At 50.9% G+C, this 24,860-nt stretch overlaps 3 protein-coding genes across 6 annotated transcripts in view; 2 read left to right on the top strand and 1 right to left on the bottom strand.

Annotated features, from left to right (window-relative positions):
• The window catches only part of PELP1 (proline, glutamate and leucine rich protein 1), a 45,569-nt gene extending 22,725 nt beyond the window's left edge, over positions 1–22,844 (bottom strand). The window contains exon 1 of one of the 3 annotated variants that reach the window (XM_059906472.1): positions 22,612–22,844. In XM_059906472.1, the coding sequence (XP_059762455.1) occupies positions 22,612–22,674 (63 nt within the window). In that variant the 5' untranslated portion in view covers positions 22,675–22,844. Of the gene's footprint in view, positions 1–668; positions 1,079–22,611 lie in introns of those variants that run through there. The other 2 variants (XM_059906473.1, XM_059906474.1) reach the window with 2 other exon arrangements.
• ARRB2 (arrestin beta 2) lies at positions 6,030–14,480 on the top strand. Of its 2 annotated transcripts, none has more exons than XM_059907123.1 (15): positions 6,030–6,125; positions 9,018–9,048; positions 9,679–9,739; positions 9,852–9,896; positions 10,127–10,323; positions 10,605–10,664; positions 11,036–11,103; positions 11,237–11,372; positions 11,581–11,665; positions 11,965–12,037; positions 12,333–12,470; positions 13,192–13,275; positions 13,378–13,457; positions 13,572–13,626; positions 13,922–14,480. In XM_059907123.1, the coding sequence occupies exons 1-15, from the start codon at positions 6,103–6,105 to the stop codon at positions 14,013–14,015; spliced, it is 1,230 nt and encodes a 409-aa protein (XP_059763106.1). In that variant the 5' UTR covers positions 6,030–6,102; the 3' UTR covers positions 14,016–14,480. The 2 variants fall into 2 exon arrangements, with proteins under 2 accessions (XP_059763106.1, XP_059763105.1); XM_059907122.1 differs by having other exon boundaries at positions 13,536–13,626.
• Positions 22,845–22,976: 132 nt separating the features above from the next.
• MED11 (mediator complex subunit 11) lies at positions 22,977–24,664 on the top strand. Its single transcript, XM_059906484.1, has 3 exons — positions 22,977–23,137; positions 23,334–23,464; positions 24,144–24,664. The coding sequence occupies exons 1-3, from the start codon at positions 23,053–23,055 to the stop codon at positions 24,279–24,281; spliced, it is 354 nt and encodes a 117-aa protein (XP_059762467.1). The 5' UTR covers positions 22,977–23,052; the 3' UTR covers positions 24,282–24,664.
• The last annotated feature ends 196 nt before the right edge of the window (positions 24,665–24,860 follow it).

The raw sequence follows: 24,860 nt of genomic DNA, 5'->3' as shown, positions 1-24,860 counted from the left end.
CTCCATCTCTGAACCTCAAGCACAATGCCCTTCTTTTCAGTTCCTACCAGAGGACCTTGCCACATGAGCTTTTCACTGACTGAACCGCCCCTCCTATTTTCTTCCCCTACCCAACTCCTATGATTATCTTTGGGGATCTCAACTTAAACTCCAGTACCTCAAGAAAATCTCTGCAATTTTCCAGATTAGGTTACAGGTCCCTACTATACAATTCTCATAGTGTTTTGTAACATTTTGTTCATCGCCATCGCATCTATAACTGGAGCGCCCAGGATTTAGCCCTCAGTAAGAGCTCAATAAATATTTGTTGACTACATCCATTCACTCAGTCGAAACAAGCCCCAAAACAGATACTTCCGGGTGAAAAAGAAGCTAAAGATCATACATCTAGTGAATGACGGGGCCTGGGATCGAACCCATTCATGCGTGTCTACCGATAGCCCAGCAGTAGAGAAAACGAGGCCCTTCCTCTTCCGAGTTTCTTCGACTCACGGCTGATAAAGGAGAAATGCGTGAATCTCGTCCAGAGTGATACCTGGATCCGCTTTCTGCCCCCAGCTTTCCTTCCCTCCACCTCTCCACTGCAGCTGCAGTACACCAAGACCCCGGTGCACAAAAGCTGCGCCAACCTTCCAACAGGGCCGTGGGCCTGCGGGCTACAGACTCACCTGGGCCCCGCCCACCGTCCCATGTAGCCGCAAGAGGCACATGAGCCCCGGCAAATGTGGGACCGAGCGGACTGGGGGGTGCACAGGAGAAACGGTGGACCCAGCTCGCGGCTGTAGCAACCCCGACACGCTCTCCAGCAGAAGCAGGCGGAGACGCGGGCCCGAGTTCACCGCCGAGAGACCCCCGGTCCCGCCGGGAACCCCAGCCGCGGAGCCCGCAGACGGCCCGCTAAGAACGGCTGCCGCCATCTTCACCCGGGCTCTGGAGGTGGCGTGGCGCGATGACGCAAATACCCCGCGACGGACTCCTCGAGGGGAGGGGGCGTGAGGAGGGGGCCTTGGTCCTGCGCTTTGCAGTCCGCTCGCCGGCTGGGAGGGAGCATGCGCGGCGTGGAAGGGCCGGGACGCCCCAGCTGTGGGTGTTTAGTTCCCGGGGTGTCAAGGCCTGGTCGGTGGGCTGGGTCGAGGGTGGGAGGGCGGACCAGTGGCGGTTAAAGAACACGTGGTCAGGACTACAGGCGACGGAGTCCAAAAGCTAGCCTTTAACGTAGCGTAATCGCAGGACACTTTCGATCTAGGCATCACTGATACCTAAGGAACTGGCCTCGTTGTCTGAAGTCATAGATATTGTTAACTACATTTACAACGACAGAAATGATACAATACACGTGCCTTGAAAATACAAATTCAAACAATAAAGAGGGCATAAAGTAAAAAGAGAAACTCCCTCTCCCCCAAGTCCTTCCCCCAGTAATGTGTATACTTTCCTAATATTAGTCTATGCACAAACACATAAATACAGAGTATATTTTACAAGAGCGGGGTCTGCACTTGGCTTTTGTCACTCGATATATATTGTGGGCAACTTTACGCCGTTTTTTAAGCGGCGCGGTACAATGAAATGGGCGCACCACGAGTTAACAATTCTATTGCTGAGTACTTCCAGCTGCTCCAGTTTTTAACTAATACAAACACTTTTTTTAAAAAAATACAAACACTTTAGTGAACACCCTAATACTTCTGTGCATTTTTTTGTACACAAAATCTTCATAATTTGAATCTAATAAAATTCAAATCCCAGATTCAAATGCAAGGGTCATCTTTTTTCCTCTTTTATCGCACTTTATCTAATTCTTCTTCAAGTCCTGGCATTCTGCCTCCAAAATATACTACCCAATAGGGTTCATTTTTCTCTACTTCTCCATCTCCAGTGACACGCTGGGCCAAGTAACCATTCTCTCTCACGTGGCCTCTTATGCTAGCCTCCTGCAGTGACCTCTTCATTGCTCTCCCTGCTCCCCTTCTGGCCCTTTGTACTCCCTTCTCCACGCAGCAACCAGAGTGGTCTTTTCAGATGGAAGTCAGTTCTTGTCACTCCCTGCTTAAAGCCCTTCAGTGGCTTCCAAATATCATGTGAATGAAATCTCATCTTTTCACCTTGGCCTACTAGAATCCCCACGATCCAACCCATACCCACCTGTGACCTCAACACATACCACATAAGTCACTCTCCTTCTCTTTCCTTATCCTTGAGCCAAACTAGCCTACTTTCTATCCTCTGGCAAGCCCATTCCCACCTCAGTGCCTTGGCACATGCTACTGCTTCTGCCTGGAGAAACGTTCCTTTGACTCTGTATGACTGACGCCATCTGGCCATCCTCAGAAAGGACTCCTTTATAAGAAGTTCCCACTCTCACCCCCATTACCCTCTATCACATTACCCTATTTAATTTTTTTTTACAATTCATTGCACTATCCAAAATTTATTTTCTTACTTATTCACTGTTGTGTTTTCGTGTTTTGTTTTTTGTTTTTTTTTTTTGGCTGCATTGGGTCTTCATTGCTGCACGTGGGCTTTCTCTAATTGCGGTGAGTGGGAGCTACTCTTTGTTGCGGTGCACGTGCTTCTCACTGCGGTGGCTTCTCTTGTTGCAGAGCACGGGCTCTAGGCGCACAGGCTTCAGTAGTTTTGGCTCGCGGGCTCTAGAGCGCAGGCTCAGTAGTTGTGGCGCACGGGCCTAGTTGCTCCGCGGCATGTGGGATCTTCCCTGGCCAGGGCTTGAACCCATGTCCCCTGCATTGGCAGGCGGATTCTTAACCACTGGGCCTCCAGGGAAGTCCTCACTGACTGTTTCTTCTGTCTAAAATACAGACCCCATGAGAAGGGTCTTGTCATCTTCAATATTTTATCCTCATCCCCTAGAACAGTAGTACCTGGCACATAAAAAGTGCTCAATAAATATTTGTTGAGTGAATAAATGAATGAGTTTTGGATGAAAGAAAATGCCTTTTTTAATTTTGACAAGAACTAAGCAAAATGCCCTCTAGAAAGTTTGCATCGATTAACACCCCTGCCAACCATGTAGAACAGTGTTCTATAGTTTATACATCATACCAAAACTAGGTTTATTTTTTAATTTTGTCAACTGAATAATGAAAAAGAATATCTCCTTCTTTCAATTTGTTTTCCCTGATCATTAGCGAAATGGAGTAACTTCATATGTTTAGTAGACATTTGTATTCCTTCTTTATTAATTATCTTTCCATAACTTTTACCCCTTTTTCTATTGGGTTGTTAATCTTATTAATTTGTAGGAACTCTTTGTAGATGAGGGAATGTATTCTTGACTGTTATCTGTGTTGCAAGGTTGCAAGGGGTTTTTTCCAATTTGCCTTTTTATTTTGTTATTTTTAAATTTCTTAGCCTTTTTCAAGTAAGGTGTTGTGATTAAGGGCACAGACTCTGGAGCTAGACTGCAGGGTTTAAACACCAGCTTTGCTTCTTGCAAGTTGTGTGAGTCTGCAAGTTACTTAACTGTGCCTCCCCTTCTTTATCTATGAAGTAGGGATATTGTAGAACATTCACTCATAGGCTTGTGAGGATTAAATGAGTTGATATTTGTAAAATGCTTGGAACAATGTTTGGCACATGGTAGATACTGTACATAAAGTGTAAGCTGTTGTTATTTCAAGCCCTGGGGTCTGATATCTTGCGAGGCTTTCCCTAACCTCCAAGGTTATAAAAATATTCTCATGTATTTTCTCCTAATACTTTTATAGTTTTATTCTGTGCATTTAGATCTTAAACCATTTAAAATTCATTTTGTTTAAGGTGTGAGAGATATAACTTTTTTCCCAAATGGATAGCCAATTGTCCCAACCCTATCTAGTGAATCTGCCATTATTTCTCCATGGACTTGAAATACTACCATGTGGGTGTTTATCTGGACACTCTATTCTGTTTCATTGCCACGTTTAGTATGATTGCACCAATAACACTATTTTAATTATCATAACATAAAAAATTATCTGGTAAGACAAATGCTTGCTTCACTCCAATTTTTCAGAATTTTCCTGACTATATGTGAAAGTTGATTCTTTTGATAATGTTTAGAATCTGGTTCCCCCCCCCAATAAAGTCTCATTGTTATTTTGATACAGCATTCAATTTATAGGCAATATGAGAAATGATGTCTTTATAATGATGGTTTTTCCCACTATGATTATATGGTGTATCTCTTTCATTCTTTCCAGCCTTCTTTAATATTCTAAAGTTGTCTTTATATTAGTATTTTTTTTAATACAGTAGCTTTCATGCCATGCAGACCACTACCTTTCAGCTCCAAAATCACTTTAGATATCTAGCAATATAGATCTCATTACCTTCTGGTCATGACCCTTTGACAAAAGTGATTCATGAGTTTAAAAGAAATGCGTGAGCTAAAGCTCGAAAGGTGTGAAGAGTGAGCTTAGAAGGTGGTGGGAGAACTGGGGGTGGGGAAGTGGCAGCTGGTTAGTAAGGCCTGTATTTGAACCTTAAAGATGATTTCAGAAACTTGTTGTGCACATTACTTTTTGTTGCACAGAAAAGTGGAGGGAGAAGGGTGAAGTTAGTTCATTTGGGGGAGATAGGGGAGTATGGGGAAAGAGATGGAAGAAGGAGAATATGTTAGCTCCTTAAGTCCAGAAATGTCCATCATCCATCATCCTCCCCAAGTCCGCTCAATTTTGCCCTAAAAATGACTCTTCAGCCTGGCCCCCTTTCTCCCTTCCACTCTACTGTTCATCATCTCTCCTTGACTAGTTTTCACCTACAACAGCCATGCCCCACTCCCTCCACCCTCCACACTGCCCAGAATTATCTTCCTAAAGGAGAAATCTCATCCTTTAGGAAGATTTTAAGCCACCCCTTGGCTTAAAAAAACCACTACTGGATCCATGTGTCCTCCTCCACGGGAGGCCCCTGTCTCACTCCTTTACCTGCTATACAATATCCTTCACCCTCCTGTTCCAGCCATCCTCCTCAGCCTTATCTCTCCTGCCCTCTAACCCCACAAACACCTCAGAACAGGATGTGCCGCTTGCCTTTCTCTCTCTTTGGAAAACCCTTTCTCAACTTCTGCCCACCCTTCAGAAAGATTGTCCTCAAATGTCCCCTCCTCTGGACAGCCTGCACTGCCTCCATCCCTCCCCCAGTCAAGCGCTGGGAGTCACTTTGTCTTCTGAGTCATACCTCTATTATAGCATTCCTGGAATCATAATACCTCTTTATTTGTCTCCTCAACCATACGAGGAAGGCAGGGGCCATGTTAATTCATGTCTGGGTCCCCATCGCCTAGCATAGTGATTAGCACAAAATAGGCATGGATGGATGCAGGCGTGCATGAATGGATGTTAGCTTTGATGAACGGATGGAGAAGGGTGGTTAAGAGAGATTAGGAAAAGTAACCCTGCAAAGATCAAAGACAGACACCAGGGGGAGCTGACACACCACAATAAAGAAGCGGGAGGGCGGGCCAAAGACGGCTACAAGCTCTGGGGTGAGCGGGTGAGCGACGCGCAATAGGCGAGTATCACGCAACTGGAACCGTTCACCCACGTGTGCCTCCCCTCATCCTCCTTCCTAGACTGTGCTTGAGCTCATCCACCGCCCCCACCACCGCCTTCGCCTCCACCGCCACTGAGAAAGCAAACAAAGGGGAGGGGACCCCTGCAGGGTCCAGGATGCAGGGAGCCAATCAGAGGGCTTCAATCCCCTGGAAGGCGGGCGCCTTCGTTTGAGGAGGCCCAATCAGTTCCTAAGCGGGTGCGGAGGGGCGGAGAGATGGGCGGGAAGAGCAGGGTGTAGGGACAGCGCGCCGGCGAGGGATCCTTCGGCAAGGGTGGGGCTGGAGCGCGGAGGGGAGCGGGTGGAGCCAATCACCGCGCGTGTCTGTGAAGAGAGGGCGGGCAGCGCCGTGGCGCGCGCGATCCGGGCTGACGCATCTGGCCTCGGTTCCCCAGGATCCGAGGCGGGAGGGACAGGAGGGGAGGGGGGAGTGGAGAAAGAGCGGGGGCGCGCGTGCGCAGTGGCGCGGGGAGGAGCAGGGACCTGGCAGCGGGCTAGGAGGCTGCGAGCTAGCCGCGAACCGGGCGGGCGGCGGGCGCGCGCACCATGGGGGAGAAACCCGGGACCAGGTAAGAGAGGTGGGGCCACGCGGCGGGACGTGGGCGGCGGCTCGGGGCGGGTGCCGGGACGGTCCCCAGACAGGGACCCGGGGGAGAGAATCCGGGGGTCGGACTCCTGGGTCCCTAGGGGATGGCCATCCGGGGCCGCACGCCTAGGTCCTCGGGGATGATGAGGGGAACGCATGCCACAGCCCCTGCAGAAAGCGAAGGCTGAAGGGGATCAGGAAACCTGCATCTGGGTTCTCGCAGAGATGTGGGGGCCGGACGACTCCGGTACAGGCTGCGATGCAGGGGCGGAGGAGGGCGGAGCAGGTGGCCGGCCCCGAGGGGACGGGTATGGGCAGGCTGGATGCCAGGAGGGGATCCCCCCTAGACTCGTGCCGAGCCACTGGAAAGCCTCCTGTCCAGTAACCCACAGGCAGTCGGGCTGCCCCAACCTGTCCCAAGGGCCGGGTGGCTCCGCTTCCAAACTTCTGCCTTCCCCCGGGTTGCTAGGAGCAACAGCTTCATCTTGGTGGAGCAGAGTGCTTGGAGACCCTTCCCGATTCTGGGCCTGACCCCTCTTCCCGGGGGTGAGGGGAGGCTGTATCTGCCCTGGGCACGCCATCCACTCCCCGGATGTTTTCTGTGCAATCGAGGCTCCTTCCTTCCACTGACACCCCGAGTTCTCTTTTTTGGTCTCTAGCAAAATCCACTTCCTGTTGTGACCCAACACCCCCAAGGGGGCAGTGGGTGAACGCCTGAGTCCCTGGGGATCAGGAGCAAAAGAGGAAAAAGATTGGGGCTATTTGCTTCTCTCCAGAGAGGATCAGGAATGGGGGCCTGGTTCTGATCTGTCACTTGTTCTGCAAAAAAATTTTACCAGCCCTACCACTCCCCACCCGTAGAGTAGAAAAGCATAGGTTTCTGAGCACCAAGTCAACTGATATTGGAGAGATGATCAGAGGGAGGATTGGTGTCCTGGATTAGGGGTTAAACACAGAGAAAGGGGAAGTTGCTGACTTGAGGGAGGCCCCAGATTTCCGTTACGTGGTTCAGGGAGGGGGACGGGTGGACCAAAGGGGGACTGCTGACTTGGCACAATTCCTCCCACCCCCATCAAATTCTGGGCCACAGGAAATGGAGAGAATAGCAGGAAGTGTGAAGGGGCATCTGCTTCTGCTGCCCCCCGCCACCTCACTGGGTACCTCTCTGGTCACGCCAACCTCAGTATACACATTGCTCCTCCCTAGCCCGCAGGAGGCTGGCTGGGTTAGGATCCAAAGGGCAGGTGCCCTGCAGCTGCTTCAGGGCAATTACCCCAGAGCCACACTCCAGTTGTCCAACGGATTGTGGCTGTCCCAACCCTCTGCCAGTACTCCTAATAGGAAGAAACACTAGGACAAAGAGGAAAACCAGAAGCAAAGGGGAGGGAGAGCTGGAGGATGCCACAGCAGTCAGCCCCCAAGTGGGGACAGGAGATAGGGTGCTTATCCTAGCTGCCACCTTACCAATGTTTGCTCTTCTTTATTAGATGGGGATACCTGGGGGCCTCCATACCCTATGCCTAATAGTCTTTGGATAGCTTGGCCTTCTGGGGAGATGGGGCATGTGAAGTTGTTATAGCAAAAACTAGGGTGGTGGAGTTGGAGGAGGGATGGGCCAGTTGGCAGGATTTCAATTTCTACTACCTGGGGACCCTTCACAGATATCACTGCGGAGGCAGAGTGGATTGGGAGGAGTAAGATGGTGCAGCAAAGAATAGGCCCACAAGTGGCCAGGACATAGGGGTTGCCAGACACCTCCCTACCCTCCCAGCAATGGGTGGAGTCCAGGCTTAGATTGTTTCAGCAACTGGAAAGTGAATCTCCTTCACTCCAACAAACCTAATGCCAATAACAGAGGCAGGATAGTACAATAGTTTAGTGAAGAGCCAGAACACCTGTTTGCACCCAAATTCCACCATTTACACTCTCTGTGACCTTAGGTAAAATATTTGACCTCTCCTGTGCCTCAGTTTCCTCACCTGTAAAATGGGAACATTAGGACCTCCATCATTGGGTTGCTAAGAGTGTTAAATGAGATAACACACATGAAATACTTGCAACAGTGCTGAGCATAGATCATTCATCCAATAAATGTTAGCCAGCATCATCATCTTTGTCTCATGGCTGGTGCTGTGCTGGGGACACCCAAATTAATAAGGCCTCTGCTGCTCACAGTCTATCTAGTGAGACAGATGATACACAGCTAACTGCTTTTGCACGCTATCACACCATAGGTAAAGCATAAACAATGTGTGACAGGAATCCCAAAAAACGGAGTGACCAGAGTCTGGGCTGGATCTGCTTTCTAAAGGAGGTGATATCTGAGCTGGGCCTTGAAAGACAAATAAGCTTTTAAGCTGCTGAGATCAGAGATGGGGACAGTTGGAGGTTAATGGAGAGTAGGGTCACACTTAGGTACTGCCCATAATAGAAACCATTTTAGAGCCATTGCTCTTTCAAGTACTCCAGCTCTTGTGGGAGGTGGAGACCAGAGATGGAAAGAGAGTTAGGCCTTACACAGACACTACTGCAACCTGCCCATTCAGGTTCCCTTGGGGGAGGTCCTCTGGGAAGAGCCTGAGCGGTTCCTCTGGGAACCAGTGGCCATTGCCATGGAAGGAGGGGAACTACGGGGGGGGGGCGTTGCCATGGCAACCAGCTTTGAGGGGCTGCCATGCTGGGAGTATTAAGGACCTCTGGTTACCTTTCCTTCTGGGAAGAAGTGGAAACAGGTAGGGCTGGGTAAGGCCCCAAAGCCTCCAGGCAGGAATCTCGGGTGAGCTCTGCTTCTCAGGCTGGGAGGGACAAGGTCCTGGCACCGGGGTCCCTGCTGAGTCTGAGGGAGGCAGTGGGGTTTCCCTTTCTGTTTTGTTAGGGTCTTCAAGAAGTCGAGTCCCAACTGCAAGGTGAGTCTCCCACAGTGCTTCTCCCAACCCCCCCTGGGCCCTCACAAGGCCCAGCCTGCCCCTAGACAATCCCCAACCCCAAGCTCCCCACTTCCTGTGACAGCTAAGAGCCGACTTCCTTCCCTCCTGAAGCCCCTTGCCGCAAAGGCCTGAGCCAGCAACAGGGCTGGGTGGGGACAGGCTCAGTTCAGTTCGGGTCCCTAAGTGAGACCAAGGGGGAGGGGCCAGAAGCTCATGCCTGGAGCCCTCTTAGGAGCCTGGGGCTGGGAACAGATAACATCCCCACAGGCTATGGCCTGTTTATCCCAGAGGTCCTTGAGGACATGCAGTGAGGCTCTCTGCCTGCCTGCCTAGCGCCAGGTCCTCCTGGACCCACGCACACACATACACACACCCAACTGGTGTTCAGAAGTGCGAAAAGATATTAGGGAGCAGTTAAAAAGCCTCAAGATTGGCTAGTCCGGCAAAGCCCACCACTCTCCTCTTCCAACCCTACTGGGAGGAAACCAGGAGAAACTCCTTCAGATACCCCAGCCTGGGAAGACCAGGGTCAGGGCAGCCACTTCTGAGGGCTCTGAAGCCCTGCCACCCGCCTACCCAATCTTCCCTGTGACCCCTCTACATCCTCAGCTCACCGTGTACCTGGGCAAGCGGGACTTCGTAGATCACCTGGACAAAGTGGATCCTGTAGGTAAGTGTGCCCAGAAAGTGGCGTCACGTGCCCCAAGAGGGGAGGAAGTTCCTGGGCCCAGGAGTGGAGGAGAGGCGCTGACAGGAACTGAGCTCATGTGTCCCCTTCCCAGATGGCGTGGTGCTAGTGGACCCTGACTACCTGAAGGACCGCAGAGGTACTGGCCCCGCGTCCAGGGGCCCCAGGGGAGGCAGCGAAAGGGGGACGTGGGGAAATGAAACGGGCGGCACTGAGAGGGGCCCTGGGGAGACAGAGGGCCAAGGCGGAAGCCAGGAGTAGGATTCAGGCAGGTGTTATGCTGCTGAGGAAGGAGCAGCTGCTGCTAGGAAGTGGGGGGACTGCGGGAAGGGGGGCTCCTGACCACCCTACCTTGCCCACCTTTGCCAGTGTTTGTGACCCTCACCTGTGCCTTCCGCTATGGCCGCGAAGACCTGGATGTCCTGGGCCTGTCCTTCCGCAAGGACCTGTTCATCGCCAACTACCAGGCCTTCCCCCCAACACCCAACCCGCCCCGGCCCCCCACCCGCCTGCAGGACCGGCTGCTGAGGAAGCTGGGCAAGCATGCCCACCCCTTTTTTTTCACAGTGAGGACGCCCCCACCCTCTGCAGAGCAAGGCGTCTGGGACTGTGTTGGGAGGGTGGTGAGGCACCTGTTACGGGCAGGTCTGGGAGAAACAGTGAGGAGGGACCCTAGACCACCCCCCTTCAGGGTCACCCTGCACTCAGGAAGCCCTTGCCTCTCTGCCTCCCCCCTGGGGCCCCTTCCTTTTTCCTTTCTCTTCCCCAGGAGTCCTCCAGCCTCTTGAGATTGGGAGGAAGATTCCGGGGCTTTCTGGAAGAACTGAACTCTTTTCTTCTGCCACAGATACCCCAGAACCTGCCCTGCTCCGTCACCTTGCAGCCAGGCCCAGAGGACACAGGGAAGGTACGGGAGGAACAGGGTCCAGCAGGAGCCCGGGGACACACCCGAGGGGGGGAGAGGAGACGTCAGGGTGGGACTAAGGATAGGGAGATGTCCCCGATGGCAGTGGGTGTATGGAATGGTCCCTGTTCAGTTGCGACACCCCCTGCTCTTGACCTGCACGGCCCTGAGTAGAGGGGCTCACCTTGTGCAGCGAGGACCGAGCCTCTGCCGGGCCGGGCCTCGGGGAGGCAGAGGCGGAAGACCCAGGCCCTACGCTCCTCAGACCATGATGGGGCAAGAGTCCATGCCCAAGACAGGGAAGTGGGAAGGAAGGGAGTGGCCACAGTGGCAGAGGCCTTGTGTAAGATGTGACCTTTTCTCCCCCTCCCAAGGCCTGTGGGGTAGACTTTGAGATTCGAGCCTTCTGTGCCAAATCACTAGAAGAGAAAAGCCACAAAAGGTGAGAGAAGCAACCTCCCCTCAGGTCTGACCATTCCCTCTGGGTCCCAGGAGCCCCAGGCCTCTGTGGGAGGCGGGAGCCAGTGTCTGGGCATCTGAGGACTGACCCTCTCACCCCTCATCTCTGCCCCCAGGAACTCTGTGCGTCTGGTGATCCGAAAGGTGCAGTTTGCCCCAGAGAAACCCGGCCCCCAGCCTTCGGCTGAAACCACACGCCACTTCCTCATGTCTGACCGGTCCCTCCACCTTGAGGCTTCCCTGGACAAGGAGGTGGGGTGGGGACCCAGGTGCTGCAGACCCGGGGGGGAGGGGTGAAGCCACATGTCAGGATGGTGTTTTTAAAGGAGGCCGCCTTAGCTGGGGGTGGGCTTGGGTTTAGAGGGAGGAGGTCCAGCAATGTGTGTGTGTTGGGGGGGGGCACACCAATAATGGGACCAGTGAAAAAAGATCCGATTAACCTGACCCCCCCCCCCAAAAGCTGTACTACCATGGGGAGACCCTCAATGTCAATGTCCACGTCACCAACAACTCCACCAAGACTGTCAAGAAGATCAGAGTCTCTGGTAGGACATGGGGGTTGGAAAAGGGTCTTAGGGGAGGGAGTTGCTGCTGCAAATGTGGCCTCAGGCATCAGCTCAGCCCCAGGACATAGCCCAGTGGGGAGACCCGAGGGGCTCAAAGGACTCAGGCTGTCTGTCCCAGGATGAGATGGGGGTGGGGTTTACTGCTAGGGGGAGGGTGCGGGTCATCAGAGGGGCAGGGGCGGTGATGCGCTGGGGCCGGGCCCTTGCCTGGGTCTGGAGTTGGGGGGAGGGCTGCCGGCACTCCATGCGGAGCTGCTTGGCCCTACCCCACCCCACAGTGAGACAGTACGCTGACATCTGCCTCTTCAGCACCGCCCAGTACAAGTGTCCTGTGGCTCAGATCGAACAAGAGTGAGTAGCACAACAGCCCTGGGTCCCAACCTCAGGGGAGAAGAGTAGGCCCAGGGAACGTGAGGTTGGGGGGCATTTCTTCCCGAACTGTCTCCACTTACAAGGGCATTTCCTCCAGCTGAGTGGCTCTGAGCTGCTCATTTTATTGAGCAGGTCGAGCCAAAACCTACTCCCTGTGACCTGTGCCCAAAGAGGGCAGGGGCTAGTGACGGGGGAGAAGCTGCTGGGGCGGGGGAGCTGCCCCCTCACCCCATCTGCGCCCCCAGAGTCTCGCTCTCTTGCCCCCACCCCCCAGTGACCAGGTGTCGCCCAGTTCCACGTTCTGTAAGGTGTACACCATAACCCCCCTGCTCAGCAACAACCGGGAGAAGCGCGGTCTCGCCCTGGACGGGAAGCTCAAGCACGAGGACACCAACCTGGCGTCCAGCACCATGTGAGGGGGGCTGGGGGAGGGGAGTCCTGCAGCACAGGAGACAGACACTCGCTCCACGCCAGGCGTGTGCCAGGCTCTATCGGCGAACAGGACAGACCCAAAACATCTCTTAACGTTCTCAGAGACGGAGGCCAGACAGATCAGATAAATGGCAAAATACAGAGCATGTTTAGTCATAGGTGTTGAGAAAAAGCAAGGCAGAGAAAGGAGATATAAAGCCGCGGTGGTGGTGCGGGGCGGGGGGGGGGGGGGGTGGTGCGTAATCCAGAGGTGAATTCTGAGGGAAGATGTGAAGGAAGTAGGTACTGTGGATGCGCAAGGGAAGAGCCCTCCGGGCAGAGGGTACTACAGGCGCAAAGACGCAGAGGCAGGCGGCCCCGCGTGTCTGAGGCGGCAGGAGGGGCCGCAGAGCCACTGCTGGCCTCTACGGGCCCCGTGCCTCTAGGAACAGCTCCGGCAAGTGTGGGCTGGATCTCACCCACACTGGCGCCTCTGTACACGACCACACACAGCAGGCCTTGAGGCTAGCGTGGGAGCAGGAAGTGAGGTCAGAGGGCTAATGGAGAGCAAGACAGGGCAGGGCTGCTGGGTCACAAGGACTTGGGCTTTTACTGGAGAGAACTGAGAAGATGAGAGGAAGGACGCAGCCGGGTACCTTACACAAGACCAGCCTAGGGTGCAGGGCAACGGGCTCTGGTCCAACTCCTCCTCCCACTTGCAGCGTTAAGGAGGGTGCCAACAAGGAGGTGCTGGGAATCCTGGTGTCCTACAGGGTCAAGGTGAAGCTGGTGGTGTCTCGAGGCGGGTGAGCGCTGGGGTCGGGGAATCCTGGGGGTGGGGCGATGGCGCAGGGCTTTCCTCTGGCTCTGCACTGTCATCTCTTCACGGTGCCTCTCTCTCTCCCCAGGGATGTCTCTGTGGAGCTGCCTTTTGTTCTTATGCACCCCAAACCCCATGACCACATCACCCTCCCCAGACCCCAGTCAGGTGAGCTTGCCACCTGCCCAAGCCCCGCAAGGGAAGGCCTGAAGCAAGTCCAGAGGAGAAAAAAGCCGGTCCTTTCAGCAACCCCCCACCCCGCCTCTCTCCTCCTCCCCTCAGCTGCTCCTGAAACAGATGCCCCTGTGGACACCAACCTCATTGAATTTGATACCAAGTAAGAGACTCACCCCCTACCTTCCGAGCTTTGACTCTCTTTGGACAGAGATCCCTGTAACATTCAAACCTACCCTCTGCCCCTCATTGTTTTTCTCTTTTGGGGGAGGGATGGTTGAAGCATCCAATCGAGAGGACTTAGCCTTGTGAGCTGCCGATTACCTGCCCTTCTCTGTCCCTTCTTGCAAATACCTCCAGCCCCATGGCTGCCCCAGCACCTCTGTCTCCGGGAGGGGAGTGGGAGGTGGAGAAGGAGGGCTGGAGCCCTCGCCTCACCCCTCCTCTCCACCACCAAGCTATGCCACAGATGACGACATCGTGTTTGAGGACTTTGCCCGGCTTCGGCTGAAGGGGATGAAGGACGAGGACTACGACGACCAGTTCTGCTAGGAAGCGGGGCTGGAAGAAGGGAGTGGGTGGTGCTGGGAGACGCAGGGGCAGGACCAAGACCCCCACTGTCACTGGGGGGGATCCCAGCCTCTCTTCCTTTCCCCTCCACCCAGCGGCTTCCTCAACCAACCCCTCCCCTCTCTCCCTCCCCCCCCCCATCCCCCACCAGATACACACTGGACCCATCTCTTGTGGATCGTGGGCATTAATTTTTTGACTACGGCTGTGCTTCCCCAGCCCCCCAGTGGGTGGCAAGCTGGGTTCGTACCTAAATTTTTTGGAGGGGGACACTGAAGAGGATAGTAGGGAAAGGGGGGGTGGAAGAGCTCCCACATTCAACCTCACGCCAACACCCCCTCCTGTCACTATCTCTGCCTCCCATTCCTTCAGGATGAGACCCTTTGGGGGGCAAGGCCAGTTCTTTGCTTCTGAGCATAAAGAAGAAAATAAACCTTTTAATAGGCATGAGCGTGTGTGTTTTCTATGCAGTGTTTAAGGAGCACATGGTGTGCGTACCCATGACTCTTAGCTGTGAGTGAGGACGCAATCTCTTCTCTGCACCCACGTGGCACCTGGCCCACAGGCTGTCAGTAAACGTTTACTGAATGGCTGAGCTGTACCTGAGCTCCAAGGTAAACATGGAAACTTGATTTGGTCAGTCCCAACTCAAAGGTACAGTTTGGTAAAGCCACAAAGTAAACTTACTCATTTACAGAGGGAATGATAACTCACTTCCCTGCAGACTAGATGCTCTTGGGAGGTGGGCAGGGCAGGCCCTTCCCTGTTGCAGCTGACACACATGACCGCATGGTGACCTGTTGTGACCGAGTGTGTTCATTTCCACTGCTCCTATGGTTGCTCAAGCTGTCCACTCCTGGGGCTCAGCGGGACCACGGCTGCAGGCAGAAGCCCCACGACACACATCTCTGTGGAGCCTGGTCCTTACACTGTAACACAGACACCGAGGCTTTGGGCAGCCACAGAGAGTCGTGCCGCTGTGGACAAGTCCGAGAAGCTACATCCTACTGCTGCTCCTCTGACGTCCATCAGGGACTCCCAGAGGCTTGGCTGAAGCCCCAGGCTGGGCTGGAGGGAGTTAGCAGTACTCCACTGACATCCCTCACCCCACCACCCACTCCCACTCCTGTAGCCCAAGCCTTCTCCTTTTTCTCTTATGGCTCATTCATTCATTCCATGAACAATCTTGATTTAAACCACTATTATGTGCCAGGCATAGTATAGGGTTGGCAGTGACCGAAGCAAACATTAAATCATTGCAGTATCTGTGCTCCAAAGGAGAAATGCAGGAGCTAGGGAGTTCTGACCTAGGCTAGGGCTGGAAGAAGATTTCCCTGGAGCTAGGGAGTTCTGATCTAGGCTAGGGCTGGAAGAAGATTTCACTGGAGGTAGTGACCTTTGAGCAGAGTACTGGAAGATGAGGAGGAGTTCCAGTATCCCAGGCAAAAGTAACACCACGTGTGAAGGCAGGAGGGAACACAGAACATTTCAGAGACTGAAAGAGGCCAGAGGGACTGGGACAGAGACAGCCAGTGGCAAAGTAGTTCCAGATGAGGCTGGTGAGGCAAATGGAGCCGCTCATACAGGCCTTTAGTCTATGTTATGGCTCATGACATCTAATTAAATCATGATTTACCCACAGGCTTTAAGTGCTGCCAAAATGCCAATGACCTTGCTTACCTCTCCACAGTAGCAGCCTACCCTGCACGCCCTGGTCTTCTTCATGTGGAGGAGCCGTCATCATCCCTCTGACAACTACGAACCCGCTCCTTGACCTCTGAGCTCTTGGCCCATGGATCTCAAACTTTTTCAGGTGAAATCAGAATCCTCTGGGGTACGTGATAAAGACACAGAGTCCCAGGCTTCTACCTTCCCCAGTTCTGATTCAGTCGATCCCAGGAAGAATCCATGAATCGGGATTTTGAATTAGCACATGCTTTGAGAAACAATGCCTTTTTTCTTTTAGCTTTTCACGTTTTTAATGTTTTTAAGTAAAACAAGCACACGGCTTAAAAAAAAAAAAATCCAAACAGTAAAGAGTGAACAGAAGGCTCCCTCCTGCCCCTGATCCCCAGCCTCCCGTTTCTCATTCCCAGAGGCGATCACTATCAGCAGTTCCTTGATTACTCTTCCAAAGACATTCTTCAGACACAGTCATACACATATGAACATATTTCCCCCTTATTTTAAATATAGATAGTAGCATACTATGCACACTCTTCTACACCTTGCTTTTTTCCCTTAATAATGCAGCTAGGAGAACATTCCGTTAGCAATCCACATAGATCTACCTCATTCTTTTAAAGAGTTGCCTAGGGGCTTTCCTGGTGGCACAGTGGTTAAGAATCCACCTGCCAATGCAGGGGTCACGGGTTCGAACCCTGGTCCGGGAAGATCCCACATGCCGCAGAGCAGCTAAGCCCGTGCACCACAACTACTGAGCCTGCGCTCTAGAGCTTGCGAGCCACAACTACTGAGCCCGCGTGCCACAACTACTGAAGCCCATGTGCCTAGAGCCCGTGCTCCGCAACGAGAAGCCACCACAAATGAGAAGCCCGCGCACCGCAACGAAGAGTAGCCCCCACTTGCCGCAACTAGAGAAAGCCTGCACGCAGCAACGAAGACTCAATGCAGCCAAAAATAAATAAATAAAATAAATATATTTTAAAAAAAGAGTTGCCTAGATGTCATTTACTTTTACCAATTTTCTATCAATGGACATGAAGGATGTCCATTCTTGCTAATTCAAACAGTATTACAATAATTATCCTTGAAGATATGTCTTTTTGCACATGCAAAGTGCGTCTGTAGGACAAACTCTTAAAAGTAGAATTGGTGGGGGAATTCCCTGGCAGTGGTTAGGACTCCCTGTTTTCACTGCCAACGGCCCGGGTTCAATCCCTGGTCAGGGAACTAAGATCCCACGAGCCACCACGTGGTCAAAAAAAAAAAGTAGAATTGGTGGGTCAAAGAGGGTAAGCGTCACTACTGTATATAAAATAGATAACCAACAGGACCTAATGTGTAGCACAGGGAACTACACTCAACATCTTGTAATAACCTATAATGGAAAAGAATCTGAGAAAGTATATATATATAAAAGTATCCGGTTGGCCAAAAGGGTCATTCGGGTTTTTCCGTAAGATGTTACGGAGGTCGTTCGGGTTTTTCCGCAAGATGTTACAGAACATCTTACGTAACATCTTACGGAAAAACCCGAACGACCTTTTTGGCCAACCCAACATATAAATATAAAAGTATACAAAGACTTCCCTGGTGGTCCAGTGGTTAAGACTCCACGCTTCCACTGCAGGGGGCACGGGTTTGATCCCTGGTTGGGGAACTAAGATCCCACACAGTGTGGCCAAAAAAAAAAAAAAGTATATATGTAAAAAAGTATATGTATATATTAAAAAGTATACATATAACTGAATCACTTTACTGTACACCTAAAACACAACATTATAAATCGACTATACTTCAATATAAACTTTTTTAAAAAATGAGATAAAAAAAGGGTGAGCGCCTTTTTGATTACGGCCAATCAAGCAGATGACATATGGTATCACCCTAGTTTTAATTTGCATCTCTTTGATCATGAGTGAGGATGAACCTGATTTACTGGGTTGATGTTGTTTTTCTTAAAGTACCCTGAGAACTCTTTATATAGTAAAGCAATTAACCCTTTGTCATTTATTTTGCTCATATTTTTCTCACTTTGTCTTCTGAATTTGTTCCTAGCTTTTTCTTCTTTTCTTTTTACTGAGGTAAGATTCATATAACATAAAGTTAACCATTTTATTTATTTTATTTATTTATTTTTGCTGCGTTGGGTCTTCGTTGCTATGTGCGGGCTTTCTCTAGTTGCGGCGAGTGGGGGCTACTCTTCATTGCGGTGCATGGGCTTCTCATGGTGGCTTCTCTTGTTGCGGAGCACGGGCTCTAGGTGCACGGGCTTCAGTAGTTGTGGCACATGGGCTCAGTAGTTACAGCACGCGGGCTCAGTAGTTGTGGCTTATGGGCTCTAGAGTGCAGGCTCCGTAGTTGTGGCGCACGTGCTTAGTCGCTCCACGGCACGTGGAATCTTCCCGGACCAGGGATCAAACCCGTGTCCCCTGCATTGGCAGGCGGATTCTTAAGTACTGTGCCACCAGGAAAGTCCCAAGTTAACCATTTTAAAGTGTAAAATTGGGTGGCACTTAGTTCATGCACAATGTGTGTAACCATCACTTCTAGTTTCAAAGTATTTTGCTTCTGGTATTTTTAATAATTCATAATTTTTATATTTAATATGTAGTCAATTATAATCACTTTTTTTTAATGACTTCTTGGTTTTTTGTCACAAAGCTCTTGGCCCTTCTGTTTTCTCGCAATTTAACACTTCCTCTTCTTTCCAGGCTAAACTTCAGGATCATCACATCAACCACTATCTCATCAGCACCCTCAACTGTTCCTCCTTTCACAAAACCTGCTCTCAAACCCCACTCTTGGCTCTAACCACCACCCCGCCCTTGTCCCCTCCAACACGGGGCTGCTGAGGCACTGTCAGAGAAAAATCACACAACCACATTTACTCATTCATCCAACAAATATTTTTAACGCATCCTAGGTGCCAACACCATGCTCGGCGCTGGGTATGGATTTGGGCCACTACAAACCTATGGCCTTTAACCTCAGCTGGGCCCTCAACACCTGATAACCCCCTGTCCCCCTCCACGACCCTGGTCACCTCCTACTCCTGCTCCCATCCAACTCATTAATTTTCTAAACCTTCCTCACATTCAGAGTGACTTCTCCCGCTCTTCACAGAGATTAGGCTCTGAGGGATGAATGATTTTAATTCCCACCTCCTACCGACAAGCACCGACATCGACACCATTTCTCCTACACAACCAAGGTTAAGATGCCGCCTCCAGGTCGAAGCTAATCCCTCCACCTGTGCTCAGATCGCTCCCCCTCCCACCTCCTCTGAGACCTTGATTCATCAAACCGCCCCCATCTCTTCAAACTCTGCCTCTCTCTACTGGTTCTTCCTCCATGGTAAATAAACCTGTGCAAGTCTCTTCCGTTAAAGAAAGAAAGGGAGAGAGGAAGGAAGGCAGGGAGGGAAGGAGGGAAAAGGGAGGGATAAAGGAAGGAAGCCAAAGAAAACACTCCTCCACACTCAGGGCTCTTTCACAGTAACGTCTATCTCCTCTCTCGCTTTTCATGTTTAATTTTTATTTCCAAAGTTGTATATCCACATAGTTGAAGGAGTCAGATACGACTACAAGGGCTATTACAAGAAAAAGTAAACTCCTTCCCCCTGCAATTTCCTTCTCCTCAGAGGCAATTACTTTCACCTCCGTTCGATGTTTCTTTTGGCATTTACCTCCATCTCTAAACAACATGCTTGTTTTGCTACTTCTTGATTTTTGTTTTAAGCATTGTCTACAGGCTTCCTGCCATGTAAGGTGAAGCCTGAGAGCCCTTTCGCCCCCTGCCCCAACATGGGAAGCTCTCCCAAGGGAATTCTATCAATCGGGGTCAGATCAACATCCAGGATTTATTGCAAATGTTATCCATAGCTGCGTCATGTGGTCTATTATGATTACCTTTCTCTTCTTGCACAACTGTTTTCCCTGAATAACTATCATTTTTAAAATTTGCTTATTCTCTGATTTATCACTAATTCTGCTCTATACTTTCCTCCAAAAATCTATGTATCCTCTCAATTCATTCAAAACAAAACAGATGTTATCTCTTCCATCTCCTTGAAAAATCTCTCTCCAGGAGCCTTCTGACTTGGGTCTAACTCTAGTCACCTCCTGAGAAGGGTACTTGGAAGAGAAACTTGAGACCTTGTACGTATCAAAATGTCCTTATTCTATCTTCGTTATTGATAGTTGGGCTGTTGTGAGAGTCTAGATATCCCCTAAAACCTATTCTGCCATGGTGCTAGAACAATAGCTAGCCACCTAGGTAAGGACTGGATTTCCCAGAACCCCGGAGCTGGTAGGACCACATGACTGAGTTTTCTTCAAAGGAATGTGAGTAGAAATTATATGTGCCACTCCCTAGCCAGACCTCTGAGACAGGTGTGCCTCCTCCATATTTTCTCTTCTGCCTTCCTGCCAGCTGCAACCCACAGAGGGCAGCAACCCAGTTTTGACATTGCACACACCAATGTCCCAGAGCAAAGCACCGTTTCTCAAAGTTTACTGTGCATACAGATCACCTGGAAGAGAAAAGCAGCGTTTCTCAAAGTATACTGTGTACACAGATCCCCTGGGATCTTCAAAAACAGATACTGATGCAGTGGGTCTGTGGTGGGGCCTGAGATCCTGCATTTCTAAAAAGCATCTAGGTAATGCCAATGCTGCGGCCTGAAGACCATACTTTTGAACATAAGAGCCTAAAGGATGGCAGAGCTCCACTGCTTGCTAGCCTCGGTCTCGGTCTGATTTGTGGAGCACACTGAACTACCCACACCAAACTGTTTTCTGAGAAAAAGTTGAGTTCTATTTGGTTGAGCCACTGCATTTTTAGCCTTCACCCTACTACAGCTGGAGTACAGAACTCCACATTGGAAATCACTTTCCCCCAAAACGTTGAAGGCGCTGCCCCACTGGCATGGAGTGTTAGTATTCAGAGGATCAAGGCCATTCTGATTGCTGATCCTTAGCATGTGGTCTATTTTCTCTCTGGAAGCTTCTGCAAGACCCTTTTCTGTGAGACTAGTGTTCTGATATTTCATGATGTGCCTTGATGCTGGGCACTTAATGGGCCCTTTTCATCTAGAAACACAAGTCCTTTCTTCCCTTTGTTTTCCCTGTTCTCAGAGAATTTAAGCCCGCTGGACTGATTCTCTAATTTTCTCACGTCGTCTTTCCTATATGCCATCTCCTTTCTTTTGCTTTACTTGCTGGGAGACTGCTTCAATTTCTCTTTCAACCCTTTTGCTCAATTTTTCATTCCTTCCCTCATGGTTTTATTTTTCAAGTGTGTTTTCTTGGATTCAATCCTTTATTATAGTATCTCTGACCCAAGCACGTCAATATTTTTTTTTCCTTAAGTTTTACTCTATGTCATCAAAGTTGGGGTTTTTTTGGTTTGTTTGTTTGGGGTTTTTTTTTCTGTTTATTTTGGTCTCTGCCTTCCATGTTAGAAAGTTTCTGCAAACATCTAGAAATCTTTTGTCTTATGTCTGCTCATTTTAAGGGTGACATGCTAAGAAGCTGACTAGAAGATCTGCGGACACAGTTGGGACTTATCAACTGTGGGTTTCACTATGGCGTGATCCGGCTAACTGCTTTGTTGGAGAATCCCTGATGTTAATACCCTTAGATCTTTCCTCTGAATAGTCAAATTCCCCAGATGAGAGTCTTCCAGTCTCTGACCTGGAAGGTAAAAGCCTGGTTGCCAGAGTTCTAGAAACCACCACTCAGTAAATAAACTTTCACTCAATCTCTGTTTTAAATACAGTCATGCCCTGGTGCCCTCCATGCCAAAGACTCTCTGGTTTCCATCTCCAACCAAGAAACCTCCAGCAATCTGATGAGTTGGGGGTAAGCAGCTGCCAAGATATATGAGGATATAAAGGAGGCGATAGGGGGGGTCTAACTATTTCAAATAATCCTCCTAATTTTAGTACTACCTACAGCCCAGCTGTACTGTGATGCCACTGATTTAAGGGTAAATCAACTTGCTTCTAAGCCAATCAACTATATTTCAATAAAAAATAAAATAAAATAAATAAAAAAAAGTTGCTTCTAACTTTCTTCACTGCTGGCTTAATTACCACTTCACTGCTAAATCAGTTACCACATACGCTTCTGTCTTGCAGTTTCTATTTAAAGTTTTGCTATTAACTCCTCTTTCTCCTTGACTCCTTTCTAAAATCCCCTTATTGCTATCTTCCTAGGATTTAGTAAAGGAGTGAAGTTAAACGCTAGATCCCTCAAGTTTAACTGAAAGTCTCCACTCGTTTGCTAACCCTGTGCAAACTGGCTTCATTCTCAATCTTCCATAAACTGTCAAGATTGATCTTTCCTAAAAGGTACAGCTGGTCAGAATACACTTGAAAATCCTTCAAAGGCTCCCAAATGCTTTCAAAATAAAGTCCAAATTCCTTAGCTTGCAAGCCATTTCCTGATCTGGCTCCCCACTCCAGTCTCCCCAGTCACACCTATCCACCACCACACTGCGTTCACTCCAGTCAAACTGAACCCCTTGCTGGACTTCCAATGTGTCAGCCCCCTCACACCACCATGCGCTTGCCTGTGCCTTTCCCTTTTCCACTCCAAGCTCTCATCCACCTGGTTAACCCTTCAGATTCAGTTCACGCAACATTTCCTCCCAGAATCCTTTCTCTGTGTTCCCAGAGACACACCCTGGGCGTATCCCTAACGAAACATTTATCCCTCTATCACGTGAGAGTCCACCTCACTCACCTTTGTATCCCCAGAGCCAACCACATTAACAGGCGATCAGAGAGGGAAAAGGCTGATAGGAGCTAGCTTCTCAGAATATACTGACAGTCCGTGTTTCAGGGCTCCCGTTCAGGGGGAATCGCTAGGGCGAATAAGGTCACACTCACCAAGTCCGGCTTTCCCCAGGCTCCGATAGGTGGCGGAGTGGGATAGGCAAACACAGGGTCCATGGCTGTCCAGTCTGTAAACACCCAGAGCTCCCACCATCATCACCTAGCACCCAGCAGACGCTCACTAAATTCTTGTAGAAGAAATTAAACACAGACCACAAGACAGTGTCGTGAAGGTGAACAGGTTTGAAGGGCGTGAATATTTCGATACTGCCTCTTACCACAGGTGGTCACGCGGTGGTGGCGCAGACCTGGGCATGCGCAGGAGACCCTGGGAGTTGTAGTTCACCAGGTGAACCGAGAACGGCGAGACCGCGCTGAGCATCCCGGGAACTGTAGTGTTAGCAAAGGGGCGCGCTCTGCGCGGGCGCAAACGGACAGCCATTTCCGGGCACTTTTCCGCAGCATTTCGCAAAAGGAGAGAATCCAGGAGTAGCGATGGCTACCTACAGCTTGGCGAACGAGCGACTACGCGCCCTGGAAGACATCGAACGGGAAATTGGAGCCATTCTTCAGAATGCAGGTTCGGGATACGACGACCAGAGGAGGAGCGGCAGCGAGAGCGCGAGCTAGACCGACCGTGCGCACATGCGCCGACCGGTGACTGGGAGTGGGGTTGGGAGGGATCCTAAGTGGGTGCAGGGGTGGGTGGGACTGGCTCTGGGGCGCGGCTATACTGGCAGTCTCCGGATAGCCCCGCCCACTCTCCACCCCGGCAGGTACAGTGATCTTGGAACTTTCCAAGGAAAAAACCAATGAGCGGCTCCTAGACCGACAGGCAGCGGCCTTCACCGCGTCGGTGCAGCACGTGGAGGCGGAGCTGTCGGCTCAGATCCGCTATCTCACTCAGGTGGGTATGTGTGTGTGTGTGTGTGTGTTGGAACGTCCTACGCGCGCGCGTGTGTGTGTGTGTGTGTGTGTGTTTTGGACCATGCAACACGCCCACCCCAGCTCTCTGCCTTAGCCTTAGCCTTCAGGAGTCCCGGGCAGAGCTTTGGTCTCGGGAGCCAAGCAAGACCAGCCCTACCCAGCAGGCCCGTTGACCCTGGCAGGACCCCTCCCTTCCAGGGTAGGTTTCCTGTGTCACTGAGTTGCATCACATGCGCCACTGGATGGGGAAGTCCTGGGAGAGGGTGTGTGAACAATACGAAAGCCACAGGATACGCTCTTAGAAACCTGACCTGACCTCAAGGGTATGGAGCCCCAGATGGCTACCTCCTGAGGAAAGGAACAGGATTGAAAGGGTTCTGAGGTCGTAACAGCAACTACCCTTTACTAAACTTTTACAGTGTGCCAGACACTCTGCATTATCTAATCCTATAACAACTCTAGGAAGTAGTTAGTTACTGTCATCCCCATTTTACAGATGAGGTTAACAGAAATTCAGTGATATGCCCTAGGTAATCCAGCTAACCACGTGGCATAGCAAATTCAGACGCAGGGAAGAAATGAGGCAAGAGACCTGATGCCTGGCTGGGGAGATGGGAAAGGGGAGAGGTGCTTCTTTGATCAATCTAAACGTCCTGTAGGTGGCCACAGGGCAGCCCCATGAGGGCTCCAGCTACTCTTCGAGGAAGGACTGTCAGATGGCCCTGAAGCGAGTGGACTATGCTCGTCTCAAGCTCAGTGAGGTGGCTCGAACCTGTGAGCAGATGCTGGAAAACTAGGCCAAGCAGGTGAAAAGCTTGGAAGGAGAGCTCCACCTACACCCCAGGACAGAACCTGGAGAGCATGGGCTGCCCCGTACATGCCCTGCTGGTCAGAAGCCATGAGGACAAAGGCACAAAAGGTGGGAATGGAGAACCTTAAAGACCAAGCCCATGCATGGCTGTGCCCTGGCTCCTCCCGCCATGCACTTCGCCGAGCGCTGACAAGCTCAGAACAGGAGACAGAGACTAAAGACGCCCAACCCACTTCCTCAGGTCCCTGCCCCAGGCTTCTGGCAGACTTGGACCAATGCAGACACATTTTTGTTCACTGGAAAAGATAAAATGAGAACTAAGGGTTTTGATAATAAAAACAATAACACTAAAAACAAGGAGCTCAGACTCTCATTGGGGCATATATGGGTGATGTAAGGGGTTGAGGAAGTAAAACCAGGCTGTATGGCAGCTGCTGAGGAGGGGGGGTGGGAAAGCGGGAGAGGGCTGAAGTTGGGGAGGAACACTGCTGTGGTGTGAAGAGACAAGGACAAGACACAAGGGACTTGGGACAAGGAGGTTGGCAGGGATTGGGGGATGCGCCGA

Source organism: Balaenoptera ricei, chromosome 20 (assembly GCF_028023285.1).
Source record: "Balaenoptera ricei isolate mBalRic1 chromosome 20, mBalRic1.hap2, whole genome shotgun sequence".
Lineage (NCBI taxonomy): Eukaryota > Metazoa > Chordata > Mammalia > Artiodactyla > Balaenopteridae > Balaenoptera > Balaenoptera ricei.
The sequence above is the reverse complement of the archived record's forward strand: the minus strand, read 5'-3'. Positions and strand labels throughout refer to the sequence as shown.

Bases quoted from the DNA above. Each gene is read 5' to 3' on its own strand.
- ARRB2 (XM_059907122.1), top strand. From the start codon at position 6,103: ATGGGGGAGAAACCCGGGACCAG. The intron at 10,665-11,035 runs GTACGGGAGGAA...CCCCCTCCCAAG, and splicing joins GCCCAGAGGACACAGGGAAG to GCCTGTGGGGTAGACTTTGA. The intron at 11,104-11,236 runs GTGAGAGAAGCA...CTCTGCCCCCAG, and splicing joins GAAGAGAAAAGCCACAAAAG to GAACTCTGTGCGTCTGGTGA.
- MED11 (XM_059906484.1), top strand. From the start codon at position 23,053: ATGGCTACCTACAGCTTGGCGAACGAGCGACTACGCGCCCTGGAAGAC. The intron at 23,138-23,333 runs GTTCGGGATACG...CCACCCCGGCAG, and splicing joins AGCCATTCTTCAGAATGCAG to GTACAGTGATCTTGGAACTT. The intron at 23,465-24,143 runs GTGGGTATGTGT...AACGTCCTGTAG, and splicing joins AGATCCGCTATCTCACTCAG to GTGGCCACAGGGCAGCCCCA.